At 41.0% G+C, this 19,406-nt stretch overlaps 1 protein-coding gene across 5 annotated transcripts in view; it reads right to left on the bottom strand.

Moving 5' to 3' along the window:
* The window catches only part of HACE1 (HECT domain and ankyrin repeat containing E3 ubiquitin protein ligase 1), a 99,953-nt gene that overhangs the window by 51,289 nt on the left and 29,258 nt on the right, over positions 1-19,406 (bottom strand). For 2 of the 5 annotated variants that reach the window (XR_012715328.1, XM_075268121.1), the window contains exons 11-13: positions 17,767-18,061; positions 10,872-11,215; positions 1,680-1,748 (exon numbers count right to left, since the gene is read on the bottom strand). Coding sequence is in view for 4 of the 5 variants with exons in the window: in XM_075268121.1 (XP_075124222.1) it covers positions 1,680-1,748; positions 10,872-11,215; positions 17,767-18,061 (708 nt within the window). In the remaining variant the exon portion in view is untranslated. The remainder of the gene's footprint in view (positions 1-1,679; positions 1,749-10,871; positions 11,216-17,766; positions 18,062-19,406) is intronic. The other 3 variants (XM_075268123.1, XM_075268122.1, XM_075268124.1) reach the window with 3 other exon arrangements.

Raw genomic sequence — 19,406 nt, 5'->3', positions numbered from 1 at the left:
GGGTTAATGTGAGGGAGATGATGGGGTTAACTGCTATTACTATGAGGCACATGGAGTTACTAAAACACAAGTAATCCCCCCATATGCCTGACATTAATAAGTAACCCCAGTACGTACCTGTGTAGCTTTAGTTTCACTTTCCTTCTTTCCTTTCTTCCTCCAGTGCAGGACGGACGGCAGGAGCTCGGCAGGGATAAGCCCCACCTCCTCCTCTCATTGGTGGGCAGAGGACAGCAGAGAAAGGGAGGGGGGAGAGAGGGGGAACGTCCTGCAGCGCTGACAGGAGCCAGAGCTGCAGCTCCTGTGTCTCACCTGTGTGTTGCTGCAGCTTCGGGGCCCCCTGTTGGTGGAAAGTATTCCACCAACAGGGGGCCCCGATCATTATACTCGGGGGTCCGAAAAGACCTCCAAGAATAATGATAGCAGCGGTAGCAGCTGTCACCGGGCCCCTAATGTCCCGGGCCCTGTGGCAGCTGCTACCGCTGCTATGGTGGTAGTTACGCCACTGTAACTAGCAATAAGGCCCTCCAAAATAACACAGTGACGAGACATTGTCTTGGAGAGCCAGCGTCAATACATGACACAACAGTGGACCAAAAGGGACTGAATAACTTACAAATCTAGTCACCTGCAAGAAGATTACTTTTACTAAAATTTTCATCATGTACCTCTTCTCTAGTGGGAACATTTTTGTGAGAGGACTTATTTGATACATACAGGGTCATTTTTGACTTCTACGTCTTGATTAACCATTATAATAAACTGATAATTAATCAGATGCATAATTTGATACATATTAACTTTCATAGGAATTTTAATGCATTAGATGATCTTTACTGCTTCTGACCATCATGGCTGTCTGACAGTGATGCCTGCTCTGACTTTGATCCCTTAATAAATATTTAAGTTGGAGCAGGAATCGGGCTGTGGAAAAATAGAGGAGTTGGAGTCAGTGATTTGGCCTACAGACACCACAGCCCTGGCCATAATCTAGTCTTCTAGTTCTCCTCTGTAAATTTTGTCTGTGCATGAAATCTTTTTTTTTTTTTTTTTTTTTTTATGTAGATTGTGAGCCCTACATAGAGCTCACAATGTACATTTTTTTTCCCTATCAGTATGTCTTTTTGGAATATGGGATGGAAATCCATGCAAACACGGGGAGAACATACAAACTCCTTGCAGATGGTTTTTTGCCCTTGGCAGGATTTGAACACCAGGACCCCAGCGCTGCAAGGCTGCAGTGCTAACCACTGAGTCACCGTGTGGCCCTGTGCATGAAATCTTTGAATTGAAAAGTGGACTGATTATTATCATTTGTTTTTACTATAGAAAAAAACTGCATGCAACCAAGATCTAACTGTGGTGTTACAGCTACTAAGAGGCATATTACATATGTATTAGATATAGAACAAACCATACTAAATATATTACCACTAGAGATCAGCGAACACTGTTCGGATCAGCCGGTCCGAACAGCACGCACCCATAGAAATTAATGGAAGCACCTGTGACTTTGCCGGCGGCCGGCCGGCGTCACAGGTTTTTCCATTCATTTCTATGGGTGCGTGCTGTTCGGATCGGCTGATCCAAACAGTGTTCGCTCATCTCTATTTACTACTAGACTGAGTCAGTAAAATATTATTATGTCACTTTTCTACTCAATTACTATTAAAACCTACCTTGTAACAAAACATTTTAGAACTTCATCATGTTTGCAGACAAATTCTATAAATCTTGGAGACGTCATCCTATGAAAGAAACATGCAAATAATTATAACTTGCTCCGCAAGAACAGCTTTTCCATTCTTACTGATGGAAGCCCTCCTATTTTAAATTGAACTAAAAATAAAGACTTAAAGGGGCTATGCAGCGAGAAATAAAGCTTGCGAATGCCATTGCCTGCACTGGATTAACTTTATTTCTAACGTATAAAGTTCACCCGAAGGGGTTCCAGAAGTCTGTGTGTTCTGCCTTCCCTGCTGCTGCTTCAGCTCCCTGTTCCATCACCAACTTTGCTTTACTCTGTCTGCTGGTCCATAGAGTAGAGCGGAGTCGATCATGAAACAAAGAGCGTCGCAACATCAGCAGGGGGCACAGATCAATGAGAATTCAACTCTCCCCCGCTGCACTCTGCAGGTAATAATTTGGGCTCTAGGGAACTTGTAATAAAGGTTATCCAATGCAGTTAAAGTTCTGTTTTTTATCAACAGGTCATATTTTAGGCCCAGAATTCTGTACTGATGAATTAATATACCTTTATAATAGTCAGACCTTTGTCTTACTGATACAAATTTCCTGCAAAGACAAATATTTAAAGGGAATGTCCCATCTAGAAAAAAATGTTTAGAGTACAGCTGACCATGTTGTAAAATAAAAAAATAAAATCAGACTCGACTCATTAAACTTCTACGATTGCAGTCTTTACTTCATGCAACAGAAATAATGTCCCAAAACAGACATGTCTGCTGCAGTAACTAGCTACAATGTTCACATTCCTGTTCTCAAAAAGTATCAGAACTGCATCAGCAGCAGGATCTGAGAGTGTGCAAAACATTTTATACTATGTGTATTTTAGAGTCACCCAACTGGTACAAAGGGTTGAGCATGCTGGCGCAATCCGATCACTTGGGAAAACGTTAAAAATATTAAAGTATCAACCACTGAAGGACTCTGGAGAATTTTGCTTATAAAACTGAATAAAGGAAGCACTTAAACGGGGTATTCCCATCTCCATGTTGGAGAGCCTAACAAGTAAAGTATATTTGTAAATACATTTCATTAAGAAACTTGTTTGGCTTTCCTGATAAAGCCCTTTGTCTCTCCACATTTATGTCAGCTCGTTGTTGAGGTTGCTGGGCTGTAGAACCCCAGGACGGACTGGTGATGTCACTCTACTTTCTCTGCTGAGCAGGACAGGACCAGGTGGCTGGTATCACAAGGGAGCATCTGTGGAGATTAACACTCCTTTCTGAAGATTTTTCTTGATCATATCTCAGCTCAGAGAATTTTTTTTACCCTCTGAGGAATCCAAAGTTTCTTCTTTAGGGAAGATTGTATCTTGTCCCAGTTTGAAAGAATGAATGATTGTAGTGGGCTTGAACCCAATGAAGTGCTGAGATAAAAGATGTTAGAGTCCCCTATGTCTCAATACCTCTCTGATGGCGACTGAAGAAGAAATGCGAAAGGAGTTCACCACAGCAACTAGCGATTCTCGTTTCTATAAAGGTAGAAATAATTTCATCTAGCAGAATACCCAAAAAGATCATTTTCTGGCTTGGTACTAGACTCAATTTTTCTAAGTTGATTAACCAGCACAGATTTCAGAAAGGGATATGTGTATTGTATCCCTGCTTAGCACACAGAAGCCAGACTCCAAACTTCAAAGGGAATATTTTTTTGATCATTTCCTCGGGTGCGCAAGGCGGCACTGAATGCTCCAAATCCAAACTTAGTAGTGTTGGGAACAAGGGAAAGGTCCAGACACTGAACTCATTACCAAAAGGGAATTGGGGTGTCATTCTTGGTGCCACGCAATGGGGATTTTGCCATGAACCCCATCATACCCCTCACCTGGCTCTACGGTCATCTGGCGAGGAAATATGACAATTTATGGTTATTTGGTTTCAAGATGGACGGCGGGACTTCCTCTCCTAATGACATCACTCATGGAGGAGCCTTGGAGGAGACTGGGAGAATTATATGGTCTCACATGGGGGAAGAAGCTCTCTTTGTTCCTGGCCAACATGTAGGACACATGCCCTTGGAGTTTTGAACCTGGAAGCCATGTGAGTAGATTTGAAGCTCCTTACTGACTTAAGCATGCACCCTGAGGAATAGGAATCAGGCTTCAGAGACTCATTTTCGTATTGTTTGTTTTCTACCTTTTTATTCACATTTTATTTTATCTATTTTATTGTGCTTTTATATGCATTTGCTTGTCATCCACTGATATTTATCTCTGTATATGTTAGTGGCTAGTACCAACCCAACTGGGTTAATAAATATATATATTAAATTTATAAAGCTTGTTTTGTGTTATCCTATAGACCCAGGCACACTCATGGGGCGTGAGTAGAAAGTAAGAAAGAAGGGTGATCGGAGGTGTGCCAAGCAGCTTGGTAAGGCAATATCCTTCACAATAGGAGAGGAGTGGACTTTGTAGGGAGGCAAAGATTAGAAAATCACGTAAATAGGGTACAATGTAAATGATCTGCAGATGGAAGAAGGTCACGTCTCCCGACATCACCTTGGAAAAACCCTTGGGTCTGCACAAAACCCGAATGGTACAGTTTGAAACTGAAAGTGGAGGAAGTAGAGGTGATGATCCATGAATATGGCGATCCAAAGAAATTTCTGTGAGCCTTGGTGGATAAGAACATAGTAATAAGTGTCACTTAAGTCAGCTGACACCATGAAGAAATTCTTGCAGAAAAGTTTATTATGGCCTGAAAGTTGCCACTTGGTTTCGTCAACAGGAAGATGGGGTAATAGAACCCTCATTTCTCTTGAGGATCCGGCCTAAGGATTTGTGGGGGGCTAATAATATCTTATGAAAAATTGTGTATAGAGGTGGGGGTTGAGATGGTTCTATCTGTCCATCTCTCTCTCCCAGAGAGATGCAGTTTGGATCTTGTCAGACTGGTTATGCAAGACACTATGCACTGTGCTATCTTACAAAGAAACTAATTAAAATGGAGACAGATCGTCTGGAATCAGGGGCATTGTTAGGAAAGGATCAAAGACCAAAGACCCTTCCAAAGATAAAGGGACAAGAGAAGGGTAATTAAGCTAATTGTCTCCAACAAGGATGTCTATTGTCTTTAGAATACCATGAGATAGACATCTAGGATGTGTATTTGAGACATGTGCTGATGGCTGCCATTTTGATTGATACATGCGGCTACCATGTGCTCACAAGACTCCATTTTAGAGTAAAGCCAGCCTTCAGGGGGGGGTGTCCTCTCTCCAGTTTCTTATCCAATAGATATGCATCAGGGCTATTGTTACAAACTTCTCCACCAATAGATGTAAGCTAATTCTACTAGCCAATCCTGTTCTGTCTATGCCATGTGATATATACTTTGTTCTAGCCACCATTAAAGTAGAATCCATTTTGATACACGACCACCATGTGTCTCTGTTGATTCTCCGGGCTAAAGATGGCGGCAGCCGATCTTGGCCTGTTAATTAATTTTTCTTTACAGACAGCATATCTCTGGGGTATTATGATTTCCCCCGACAGATTATAACTTCCTTCTTTAGTAGGAGTCGGATCACCTCTTCCAGATATCAATTTTCTAAAAATAATAAATCTTGAATGGAAGGCTCCCAGAAATTCAGCCTGTAACTCATGGTAACCCACAAAGAGGAAGAAATTAATGACAAGGCTTAGGAGAAGTACTTTTTCTTACCCAATACTTTTTCTAGAATATCATCCACATCTGAAAAGCACAGGTGGTCTGCTTCATAGGTGCAAAATTTATTTTTTAGAACCAGCATCGCTATTATTAAGTCTTAACCATACAATGTCTGGCTGCATTGGATAAAGTACCGTATTTTTCGGACCATAAGACGCACTAAGGTTTTAGAGGAGGAAAATAGGGAAAAAAAAAAAAATTTAAGCAAAAAAAATTGGTAAAATATTTAATCTTACTAATATAAATGTGAAAGTTTGTGTGTTTGGATGTTTGTGAGTTTGGATGTTTGTTCCTCAATCACGCTAAAACGCCTGGACGGATTTGCGTGCAATTTTCCACAAACATAGTTTTCCCTCAGGATTGAGTCGCAGGCTACTTTTGGTGCCACTAAACAACATGGCTTCCTAGCAGGAGACTCACAAAAGCAGGACTCCTAGCCCCAGCTATAGACTCACACACACTGCCTGGCATTTCCTGCCTCAACCTGCCTGCACACTCCTTACTGTCTCCTCAGGAGTAGCCCTCACTCTACTCACTCACATTTACATATAGCTTTCCACTATACATACACAATACAACACATCACATTGTAATTACATGTATCTCCTATCACTGCTATATACAGTACCCGATACATATATACTCCTGTACACAGGCTGTATATACTATATAATTACATGTATCTCCTATCACTGCTATATACAGTACCTGATACATATATACTCCTGTACACAGGCTGTATATACTATATAATTACATGTATCTCCTATCACTGCTATATACAGTACCTGATACATATATACTCCTGTATACAGGCTGTATATACTATATAATTACATGTATCTCCTATCACTGCTATATACAGTACCTGATACATATATACTCCTGTACACAGGCTGTATATACTATATAATTACATGTATCTCCTATCACTGCTATATACAGTGCCTGATACATATATACTCCTGTACAGAGGCTGTATATACTATATATTGCATGTATCTCCTATCACTGCTATATACAGTACCTGATACATATATACTCCTGTACACAGGCTGTATATACTATATATTACATGTATCTCCTATCATTGCTAAATACAGTACCTGATACATATATACTCCTGTACACAGGCTGTATAACAAATCACATTGTCTGTATTACTACATACACAATATAACACATCAAATCACATTTGCTAGCCCACCAAACTTTTTAAAGCACTTTTACAGTTTCACACGTCTGTGTCCGCCCAATTCTCAAATCACCGCAGACGAAGTCGCGGGTAAAAGCTAGTAACCTAATAATATAATATTTCACCAATGTAAATAGAACCGGGGGCTTTCGGATACAGGGATACCAAATGTGTATGTGTTTCAACAGTAATGTTTTTGTTTTATATGTATTCTAGGGATATGGGGGTGATTTGAACATATATATATATATATATATATATATATATATATATATATATATCATCCATGGATGGAAAGAGACACCCTGCAGTGAAGCTATGCAAGAAGAGAAAAAGGGGCGGGCCAGACGGGTGAAGGAGGTGTGGTTTTCTAAGCAAACTTGAAAATACGCCTCTTTCACCCATCTGGCTCGTCCCTCCTTCACTGCCTCTCAGATCTTGCTCCTGCAATGAAGCCACACAGGCAGGGAAGTAGGGGCGGGCCAGACGGGTGAAGGAGGCGTGGTTTCAAGCTTGCCGAGAAAACCACGCCTCCTCCTCCCGTTTGGTCCGCCCCTCCTTCCCTGTCTGTGTGGCTTCATTGCAGGAGCCAGATCTGAGAGGTAGTAAAGGAGGGGCGGGCCAGACGGGAGAAGGAGGCGTGGTTTTCTCGACAAGCTTGAAACCACGCTTCATTCACCTGTCTGGCCCGCCCCTACTTCCCTGCCTCTCATATCTCGCTCCTGCAATGACGCGACACAGACAGGGAAGGAGGGGCAGAGCAGGCAGGCACTGTGCTGCTCTCCTTTTGATTCTCATTGACAGGACACAGACGCTGCACACGCTGCATTTGGACTATAAGACGCACACACATTTTCCTCCCATATTGGGAGGGAAAAAAGTGCGTCTTATAGTCCGAAAAATACGGTAGGTGATCTTTTATCCAGAGGGTCACTCAAGAAGCTCATAATTTTTCAAAAAAGGTCCGTTAGTGCTATTAATAGGTTAATAAGTGGCCCAAATACCTTTATAAGTGTTTTGAGTTATTTCTGGGTTTCTCTGTGATTTCTGCATTTGTTTATATGGGTAGCTTCCTATTCTGTTTTCCTACAAATACCATGCTACCTGTCTTTTGGTTCAGACCTTCTGGGTATAGGACAATACTTCTTCTGGGCCACTGGCACCTCCTCTCCTTGACATTTGCCAGCCATCTATGCCTGCGGAAAAGAGCTGGAGTGCTGACTGCTGCGCAAATTGGCATTCCAGCTCTATTTCACAGGTGTGGGCAGCCACCCAGAAAAAGTGATGTCCCATGCCTAGAAGGTCCAAAAAATAGGTAAGTATGATGGGGGAGCTGTGTGTATTCCAGAAACGGAACGTCACCGGAAAAAATCTGAAAATGTGCCTGGGATGGTGTTTGGCTTAGATTAGAAAGATCAATTTATCCCGAACAACCCCTTTAAGTTCGGAGAAAATTTCTTCAAAATCTTTGTAAAATGGGCATCCACCTTTGGGCTACTAACCTAATTTCTAGCTTTGCCTTCTGCAAACAGGCATCTCCTTTTAAAGGATTTAAAAACAGAGGACCTCTTCTCTGGCTCTTCCTAAACTCTCTCCATCAGTTTTTTTTGCATCACGATGGATCAGAAATCGGAAAAACCAGTCGAAAATATCCCCCTCATCTGAAGAACTGTCTGAGTCAAGAGGACAGGATACTGGTTTCTCCACCAATGTAGAAGGAAGCGAGATCTGAGGAGGAGCCACTGTAGAAATATACTCATCGATAGCCAGCAAAACTTCCTGGTTTATGAGTGACCTAAGGTTTTCTAGAAGCCTTCTCATGTGAGACAGGCAGCAACTTTCTACATACGGCACATTTTTTGGAAGACTCAGCAGTAGTCAAATTCCAATAAAGGAAAAAATGAAACATGTGGGACCAATGAGGGAATGAGGAACCTACCAGCTATGGTTCTTTGCAGGATCCATGTTTTTCTTAGACTCCACACACTCTGTAGAGGAGGACATTATGGCTAGATGAATATACAGCTGTCCAGAAATCAGAAGCGCTCAAATGCCAAAAAGAGCACATTAAATTTTGAATTTGGCGTTAAAAAACGGTACAACTCCGCATTCTCCCTGCTCGCACTATCTAATTTAAGGGACGACCCTACGTCATTGCTGCAATAAAGCCCCTTCTCCTACGCATAATTGGCCAAAGGTAATCACACCATTCTGAATTTTTTCCAGCTTCCCAGTTCATTGTATGGAATACTGAATGGTACCTTTGCAAAAGTACAATTTGCCTCGCAAAAATTAAGAACTCATATGGCTCTGTGAATGGAAAAAAAAAAAAAAAAAAAAAAAAGCTATAGCTTTTGGAAGGTGGGAGGCAGCAGGAAGGAGTTAATCCTAATACATTGCAAATGGTTTACTCAAGATTCATAATAAAAATACAATCTTGTCCACATTATGACACAAAACATTCAGTTCAAAATTCACAAACTATCTTATCCCAACCTAACTCATAGCAGTTAAAGGGATTCTACCACTAAAACACTTTTTTTCTAGTTAACACGTCGGAATAGCCTTTAGAAAGGCTATTCGTCTCCTACCTTTAGAAGTGCTCTCCGCCGGGCCGTTCGTTCAAAATACCGGTTTTTACCGGTATGCTGAGTTCTCTCGCAGCGATGGGGGCGTCCCCATTGCAGCTCGAAAACCGACCGCAGCGCCGCCTCTATGGTCTTGGGTATCCTCCCCTTGCTTCTTCAGCGTCCTGTCGGACGCCTGCACAGTACGCTCTGTTCGGCGAAGATTGCCGAACGTACTGCGCATGCGCGAAATTGCGGTCCCAGCCATAGTGCGGGCACTGCAATTTCGCGCATGCACAGTACGTTCGGCAATCTTCGCCGAACAGAGCGTACTGTGCAGGCGTCCGACAGGACACTGAAGAAGCAAGGGGAGGATACCCAAGACCATAGAGGCGGCGCTGCGGTCGGTTTTCGAGCTGCAATGGGGACGCCCCCATCGCTGCTCCTGCGATGGGGGATGCCCCCATCGCTGCGAGAGAACTCATTAGCATACCGGTACAAACCGGTATTTTGAACGAACGGCGCGGCGGAGAGCACTTCCAAAGGTAGGAGACGAATAGCCTTTCTAAAGGCTATTCCGACGTGTTAACTAGAAAAAAATGTGTTTTAGTGGTAGAATCCCTTTAATAAAAGTAATAATGTATAAAACCAAATATTGGAAATTAAATATGGTAGAAGTCATGAAAAATTTAGTGTGTGTATAAATATCCATGGTGTCTTTGTGGAACTATCAATCTCTTCTTTCCCCCATAAAACATTATTGATATGTGAATATTCAGATTTCTGTTTATTATATTCAAGTATTAGGCATAAAGAGGTTATTGCAGCTATCCATCTGGCTATCTATTTGGCAAAGCAGGGGAATGGGGCACCTAGTCAAGTTAATTTTTAATGGAAGGGGTTAAGTTCTTATTGGCCCATAATTATTTGCAGGGTAACTGCTGACTATCAGCAGTTACCCTGAAGTCAGAAATAACAGAAAAGTTTCTGCATGGCTAGAGGTAGTGGTCTTCTCCTGGGCTTCCCATGTGTGGTTAACTGGAAGTCCCACCCATTGTGATAGATAAATCTATAAGGGTGATGTCCTCTCCTGCATCTCAGAGGTAAGGAATAGCCCTATGTAATCACTGAAGCCCCATACAAAATCCTTCTAAATGACAGGTATTATAAATCTTACCCACATCAATATAGATGTCCATAGTTGCCCAACTCAACCATGAGCTGCTCATTTTTAATAAATATTAATAAAAATGGATTTTTGTACTCTCCTTTTGTACTCTTGCCCTTACATTCAATCCACCTATATCTTTTTTGATGTATAGGGGTTTTAGTGCTCCGTATCAGAAAAACGAAGCCTAAATTTGATTGTAATAAGCATATGACCCCATTTGTAAGGAGACCTATATTACTCACTGCTCCTGTTTGGCATCCTATCCATAAAACAGATTTACTGTACTGAATTAGTTCAGAATACAATAATTTTCAACCACTTTCAGAATGACAACAGTTACATACAGTATTCTATAAAACTGATTTTATAAAGTTAATGTTGCTAAAAAAAAAAAAAAACGCCATGAGTCAGCAAAAAAACTGAAATAATAGACTAAAAAACACTGTCAACCTTCTAATCTGTATTAAGATTTTATGGACCACATAACATTTATCACCCAAATAAAAATAAAAGACACAAACCCTTGAGGCATCTGGCAAGAGCAGCACATATAGAAGGCTTGAATGACAGCGCTGAGCCTATTTGCGGTCATTGAGATAACATCCTGACCATCTGCAACAGCTTCCTGCTTCCCAGCATTTTCACAGTTTTCAAAGTCCGCAGCGCTTGGTGATACTGAAAGATGTTCTGTGCTTCCATTCTCTCCAAGCATTGATTGATGATCCAGAGAAATATCTTGTTGATCCAATGGCTTTTGCTTTAGTAAAATGTAAGTGATGTTGGTAGAGTCTCTCTTGTTTTTCATCAGTTCAGTGGCGATGAGCACAAGCCATTCATCTAAAGAATGCCAAAGTAGTTCTAAAGGCTGCAACATAGACAGTAATCTTAAAAGTACACCAAAGAAAAGGCTTTCAATATTTCTATCATCTTACATGGAAAGGAATAGAGATATAAAGTTATATAATAGAGATTAAATTAGGTCAGGAAGATAATACATAGAGCATGGCCACATGAACTGCAATCCAGCCATTCTATAACTTCAAAACAAATTTACAGTGGGAGCTACTCCTAGTTACTACTACTGATAGCAGAAGTGTAAGGCCTAATAAACATCACCATATAGTTTGGTCTATATATTATTTGTTTTCTCTTTTTAATGGATAGCTCATGGACCTTTTCGATTTTATGGCCCAAGCACACAATGGTGGTCCATGTAAGGATCGTGAAGCCATGCCACAAAAATCCAGGATACGTCTATTTACTGCAGCATGGTGACATGGAGTTTGTGTGTTGGAATGGGTTTGATCCCACGTGGCTGAAAAATATTGATAGGTAAAGTGACTTTGTGCACAACTACTGACCATTGTGGGTGTTGGGGATGAGTGCCTGTATGGCAGCCACTAACTATCCTATTCCACAATGTTCCCTGTGCTTTAGTCCCAGTGAGAAAAGCCCATGTTTTTCATGTCATACTGTCCATTTTGAGGTCTGGGCTTATTCATAAAGTGTTATGTATTAGCAGTGACATCACCAGTACCCAACATGTGACCACTAAATGAAGCCAATTATTGACTCTAATCGTCACAATTGCCTTGTCATAATCTTGTCTAGTGGGGTCAGAAGCAGCCTCCTCCCTCTGACTAACCACCCAGATGCTGTGGTCATTATGGACCATACAATCTGAGGAGGTAATCATCTATGATATGAATTTCCTCAGATTCCACAAGCTACAAGCAGGTGTCAGCTGTATAACAAAGCTAACACCCACCAAGTATGATCTGGACTGCTGGATCCATGCTAGATTTCCTCTTCTGCATGCATTGGTGAAAAGAAGGGTTTTAAATCAGTGGCCTATGGATGAGAGGGGCCTTTAACATTAGAGTGAGGTGTCCTACTCCTAGTACCCCTACGGATCAGCTGTTTGAAAAAGCCATTGTGTTTATGCAAATCCTGCAGACTCTACAATGTTTACAATGGATAAAGGGCTGTTTTGGATTGATAACACTGCCAAGTGACTTTTCTGGATAATCTGCGTATATATGAGGAGTAACACTATTTTTGGCTATTATATGATCTGTAATTTTTCTAGCCTCCTCTGCAGTTTGAAGTTCTTCCTACACTGTTGGGTGGAGATCTGCGGCCGAGCCCTATACATAGGGAGCAGATTACCCTGTATTTACTAACTTTGTCACTAAGAGAAGCCCCAGGATTATGCAGTACATATATAGAGAAATACAGATTGGAATAAAGAATGTGCACTTTGTGTTCATTTTAAGGCACATAAAATTCCTTTTCAAGACAACTTATGAACCATTATAATATACACACACATATATTTCTAATGAAACCATAGATTTAAGAAAGACATTAAATTAAATTAATTAAAAAAAAATCAATCAAATTAGAAAATTATTCATGTTGAAAGCAGAGAAAAATATGCAAACCCACTTGGAAATTTACAGAATATTTAGTTTACGTATTACCAACACAGATTATCCATAGTTTGATCCTTCCAAATAAATGTATCGCTGTACTGCATATTTTCTTAAACTAAGCAGCAATTCTGGTCATGTACTATTACTACAGTAAAAGCTATTTTTTTTATGAAGAAAGTAATTTTCTCTCATGTAAATAAATAAGCATAACCATAACTGCCTGGTAGGATCATAGAAATTGAAATGTTTATCTGTAAGAAAATATAGGAAAAAATATTTAGAAATAACATGAACAGGTTATAAAATAACAAAAGACATTATATGAACCTCTCCAATCTCAGTTAGTCCAGTTCCAATGCTTCCTAGGTACCCAGCTGGTCTTTACATCCTTCTTCCTCTCGAAAAGGCTGTGTAAGGCTAAGGTGCCACAGGCCGGAATCGCCACGCTAAAGTGCTGCGGGATCAACCTTGGTGTGAATGCATTGTGGTTCTTCCCACAGCGCTTTGAACAGAAAGCTCACAGAGGTTTTCTACCGGAATGGATACTACTGCTGGTCCTCGCCCCCACTCCCCGAGTGATGGCGGCAAACAGAGCCTGAGCGTGTCCCACCAGGGGTCCCCATCGGGTAAAGGCCCGATATCCAAAAAGACTTTTCCTGCTGAATTTCCTGCCTCTAAGGTGCATCCCGGACATGGTCACTCTGACATCTCTGAGTTCCCTGCATCTGCGGACCCTGTCACATGTGAGACCCTGAAGGGGATGCTAATCCTTCTGCAAGCGGGGATCAACAAGAACGTTAACTCATTAGTGGGCAAGTTACAACATGATATTGACGCCCTGGGCGAAAGGACAGATCACCTCGAGAATAAAATAGAGGAATTTTCTACAGCCCATAATGATCTGGTCGATGCCATACTACTCTTGAGGCGGAGGTTCGCTGGCTTAAGCTCAGAGCCGCAAACTCTGAAGATCGCTCTAGACGCAATAATATTAAAATACGTGAAATCCCCGAGGATATTCCAACAGGGGAATTACCGGCCTATGTTAAACACTTATTCAAGAAAGTCTTGCCTCACCTCACCGAGATGGACCTCACATTCGACAGAACCCATCGCATTCCCAAGGCGGCCTCCGCTCCAGAGGGGGCACCGAGAGACGTTTTGACCAGAGTCCAGTTTTACCATGTGAAGGACTCGATTCTCGCAGAAGCCAGGAAGAGTGATACCCTCCCTGCCCCCTTTGCATCTATCTCCCTGTTCCCTGATCTATCAGCGGCTACTATGCAGGCCCAGAGGGAACTCGCACGGGTTACTAAAATCCTCAGGGAGAAGGGTTTAAGATATTGCTGGGGCTTCCCTACCAAGCTCCTCATTCCCTGCAATGGGGTATTCCATTCTGTCCCCTCTGTGGATGTGGGAATGTCCCTTCTTCGTAAATAAAAGCTGGTTTCAGGAGGCCCACCCTCCACTGCCTCGGAAGCCTCATCTCGTACCTCCCATGTCTCTAAGGATTGGACTGTGGTGGGTGGTAATAAGTAACTCTGATAGCTGAAATGATGGCTGGTGGAGAGTTGCCCTGCAATTTCTTTTTCACAATGGTGGCGTAAATGGCGACCTGTATTTCCTTTTAGTTATGCACTCTTGTCGAGTGCACTTTGACCTGTCCTACTTCTCTCTTAATGCCCCCTCTATGTCTGACCCTTATGTCCTCTGGAATGCCCATAAGGCCTACATGCGAGGGATCCTTATCCAAACCTGTGCGAGGGCCAAGAAAGAGCGCTCTAGAGATATTGATTTGACACTTACTTCTTCATCTTTCCTCTCTGCGCTTAATAAACTTAACCCCACCCCTGCTGTGCCAACGGAGATTAGACAGTGCCAGATGCGTCTACAGGGCCCTCTGGCCTGTCAACAGGACCTGGCTTTTAAACGTTTCCAGTGCCAGGCCTACGTCCACAACAGTAAAGCTAGTGCCTTCTTAGCCAGGAAAATTAAGCAATCTCGGCGCAGATCCCGTATCGCTTATCTTCTGGATCACCAGAAGAATAAGGTAGTCGACCCCTCATTGCGGACCAGTTTCGGCTGTATTACAAGTCCTTATATAACCTTAGAGAGGATTGCCAGACGCATCAGCCCACCAAGGAGGAGATCGACAGGTTTTTGGACTCAGTGTCTCTTCTTCGCCTCTCTCCTGAACAATCCAAATCTCTTGCCTCCCCTATTACTTTGTTGGAGGTGCAGGAGGCCATAGCCTCGCTGAAACCAATGAAGTCCGGATGTAGACGTTTTGTCTCCTCATCTTTTGGGGATGTTCAGGAGGGTGGCGGAAGAACAGAGTTTTCCTGCAGAGATGTTGTCTGCTACCACAGTGACCCTTCCAAAGCTGGGTAAGTCGCCTTCCATACCTGCTAATTTTAGGACTATTTCGCTCCTGAATATTGATGTCAAATTGTATGCTAAAGTACTTGCTGAACGCCTGCTCCAACTTCTCCCTCGATTGGTTAATCCGGATCAGGTGGGTTTTGTGTTTGGTAGACAGGCCCCGGATGGCACAAGGAGGTTTATTGACCTTATACAGAAAGACGAAAGGGATGGTGCTCCTTCCTTAAAAAAAGCCTCCCATTGACTTCAATGGGTTGCTTTTTCTGCTAGCAAAAAAGTAATCCATTATTAAAGTCAATGGGAGGCTTTCTTTCCAGCACTGAAATTCCACACCAAATTCCTCACCATTTTCCTCTGTGTAAATGGACTGGATCCAAACGCTGGTTGTAGTGACTGACTGCTGCAATAAGTGATTGGTGGAAATGGTCCATCTCAGGACATCAACACTGGAGCAGGAAGTAAAGAGTAAGACCGGAGAGGAGCCCAACAAACATCTGAGCTGAAGTATATAGACTTGATACAATGTCTTTTGTTTAGAACATGTTCAGTTATTTTCTAAATAATTTTTTTCAGGCTGTACAACACCCTAAAAATAGAGGCACATGTTCACACACACTATGATCTTCACTTTCACTTCAATTTCTTTAGTATATTTTACACTCTTAGCATTGCAAACACTGTAGTAATGGAGTTATCAATATGGCTGACTAAATATAGGGTAAAAGATTTAATAAAGTGGTTGTCCAGGATAAAACTTTTTTTTTAATTAGAAAAAACACACACTTTTCCGGAGCCTCCCAACGTGGTCTAGTTCTGCTGCTCCAATGTTTTCTTCCATCGTAAATCCTCACCACACATGACCGCTGAGCCCAAATGAGCAACCCAAGGAAAGAGACCAGGAACGTCACAACAGGCGAAGACATCTGCAGCAAGAAAACATTGAAGCAGAAGAACCGAACTGCATTGGAAGGCACAAGGGACAGGAAAGCATGTTTTTGAGGTGGTTTTGTTTTGTTTTTCACCTTCCCCAGTCTAATATGAAAAAAACATCCTGGACAACCTCTTTAATATCCAATGGATCTGATCTTAATAGACATTTATATGTAGTCAATATAGTATGAAACCTATTCAGGATTGAAATTAGAAATTCCAAAATGTTATGTATGAAACACAATAACATCTCTTAAAAAATGAAAATGTGCAAAACTATGTGATAAAACTATAATAACTATACTATGAAACTAACTATACTATGTGGATAAACCAATCATGCCAAACCAAGTGGATTGCAAATCTAAAGAGAAGCTCCATCCTGTTAAAATAATTCCCTTAAGTCGATCCCTAAAGGCGTTGCCTGCTTTATGTATTTTTTTTATTTATTTAGAGAATAGGAAGACATGCAATTTGACCTCTGTTATTTAGTTACCACTGTCTAGGTATCTCACCGGCTGAACAGTAGTTTATTGAGGGGCCGAACATACAGTATTACTATAGCATTCCTCAGGTCCGTCAGCAGCTCCCGCATTCTTATGCCTGTATGCTTTTGTTTTTAAATGGCATCACCCAGAGTGTGTTTTTGACATTTTACTGGACAAAGAAAATGGACTAAAGGCCAGAAATGCTTGGTATATGAATGTAGAAACATACGGAGTGCCTTTATGTGTGTTTGGACCATTCCACATATTTTCAGGTTCATGCAATACTTCCAGGTTTACACTTCCTGAGTGTGGGAATGTCAGTACATTCACACCCAGTACACCCTCTGATTATGTGCAATATGCTCCCTATATTGCTACAGGTCTTGGTTATGTGTACATATATACATATGTACATATATATTTACTATGTGTACATAGATTGTAAGCCCTCGCGGGCAGGGCCCTCTACCCCACTGTGCCAGCCGATCACTGTTAGTATGATATGTACCTGTATATTTTGTGTATTGTATGTAACCCCCAAATGTAAAGCACCATGGAATTAATGGCGCTATATAAATAAACAATAATAATAATAATAATAATAAATAATAATATTTACTCTATGTATCTCTAAATTTCCGAATCTTATACCGCACCGGTAAATGAATGAGGGTTCAAACCTCTAGGAATCGGATATATACCTCTTGATAACAAAAACAAAGAGCAGGCAGCACAACAGTATAAAATACAAAGGACAGTGAAGGAAGTTTTGCATGGGTCACATGGCAGATGCCATGTTTAGTCATTCAAATTCAGCCAGACTGTCATAGGTTGTACCATTCTACAGCATAGAGACAGGAGTTACTAACCGGTATAAGACAGTTATGTAACAAGAATTTTTAATACATATATATTAGAAAACTACATGATTTCCTATTATATAAACAAATTTAAAGATGACAAAGGGATTTTCCACTTTTTAAATCTTAAGCTGATTTCTAGCATATTTTGGACAGCAAAATGAAGCCTCTCTTTAAATGACAAGATGGAAAATATAGGTGATAAAAAGAAATATAAAGAGGACCACAAAGTATAAAGTGGAATGGTGATTGCTTGACAGATAAAAGGGGAGTCATTGAACTAAAGTGAAAATGGTCATGCATGGTGTTAACCAAACTTACGTCCTGTTCAGTAGGGGTGTGATAAATGAGTGCATGCTTTGTCATATTCATCTGTTTTACGTCTATCTTCCTAAAAACGTCATATACTTTTCTGACCTTGAACACCTGGTTTCTTGGTGTTTTGTTGCCATTGTAGCCCATGTCATTTCCATTACTGGGGGAAGAAGGCCCAAGTCGAAAAACATGGCAGAATATCCGCACAATCCGCAGCAGACTCTTCATTTGAGCTTCATAACTACTGGAGAGACTATCGATGGAGAGTTCCATGTGAATTTCTACTTTGAAACAATAGTTACTAGTACAACAAAGATAAAGAAAACCGCTAAATAGCCAACAGAGTATTTAGAAAAATACAGTATACTGATAAAGTAACCATATGAAACCAAAATTAAATCCAAAAAAAATATATATATCTTAGGTTGTACATGTCAACTAGTCAGATATTCCATTTCAAGGCAGAAGTCAGGAAATGAATCTTACGAGTTGGCTTTGGATATCTGGGCTGTGGAGTTGGTAAATCAAGCCACCGACTCAGAATCCATTTTTCCACAGCCAGACTCCAGCTCCAGTAAACTTCCTGTATCAATTCCTGACCTGACCATTTTCTAGATCTCCACTAGCTGTAATTCATTATTTCTTCCAGTGGATAAACGCCAGTCCATGGTCATGTGATACACACACCGATGCACAGCTTGTTATAGTCACAGCACAGTAATCAGAAATCTGCCTGGTAACGAGCCGTATACCTGTATGTCCATTACATGACCATGGACCGTCCATCACATGACCATGGACTGCCCATCACATGGCCATACACTGCCCATTACATGGCCATAGAATGCCCATCATATTCCATAGACAGCCCATCACATGCAATAGACAGCCCATCACATGAACATATACTGTCTATCACATGACCATAGACTGTCCGTCACATGACCATAGACTGGTTTTTATGCACTGGAAGTAATGAATGAAGTAGAAATCTAGAAAACCAGGAATTCATACAGAAAGTATATTGAAAAATTGTATAAAAATAAAATTTTCTGAAACTGGACAATCTTTTAATTACACCATATTGATAACTGGATATCATAATTTAAAAAAATTTCTCATTTTACTTTAATACCAAAGTTGGCCCAGACTTTGACAGAGAAGACCTTCTGGATATAATAGGAAGTAGCTGAATAGTGTCACTTGTATGACATTTTTGCTAAAATACCATTTTGAAATATATTTATGTTTGGAATGAATATTTAAAGAGTGCCATTCACAACAGCTCTACAGGCGTCACAGATGCCAATAAAAGCAATTTTACACTTTGAAAAAAGCCTCACGCATATTACTATGAATAAGACTTTTCCTTGCAGTTGCTGACATCTGCTGTAAATGTACAACATTCCATTTAAACATGATGCCCATTCAGGAGCTGAGCAGACACTGTATAGCTACAAAAAAAAATATTTAAATAACAAAAGTGATCTAAACGTTCCACATTCCCCAAAACAGTATCAATAAAACCTACATCATGCCCTGCAAAAGAGAGACACGTTACAAAAGATCCATTCATTGAAATATAAACTTTACAGGTGTCATATTATGGCGACACAAACAAACATTTGTTTCTTTCAGAGTTTTTT

This window comes from Leptodactylus fuscus, chromosome 3 (assembly GCF_031893055.1).
Source record: "Leptodactylus fuscus isolate aLepFus1 chromosome 3, aLepFus1.hap2, whole genome shotgun sequence".
Classification (NCBI taxonomy): Eukaryota; Metazoa; Chordata; class Amphibia; order Anura; family Leptodactylidae; genus Leptodactylus; species Leptodactylus fuscus.
This window is presented reverse-complemented; position numbering and strand designations above follow the sequence as displayed.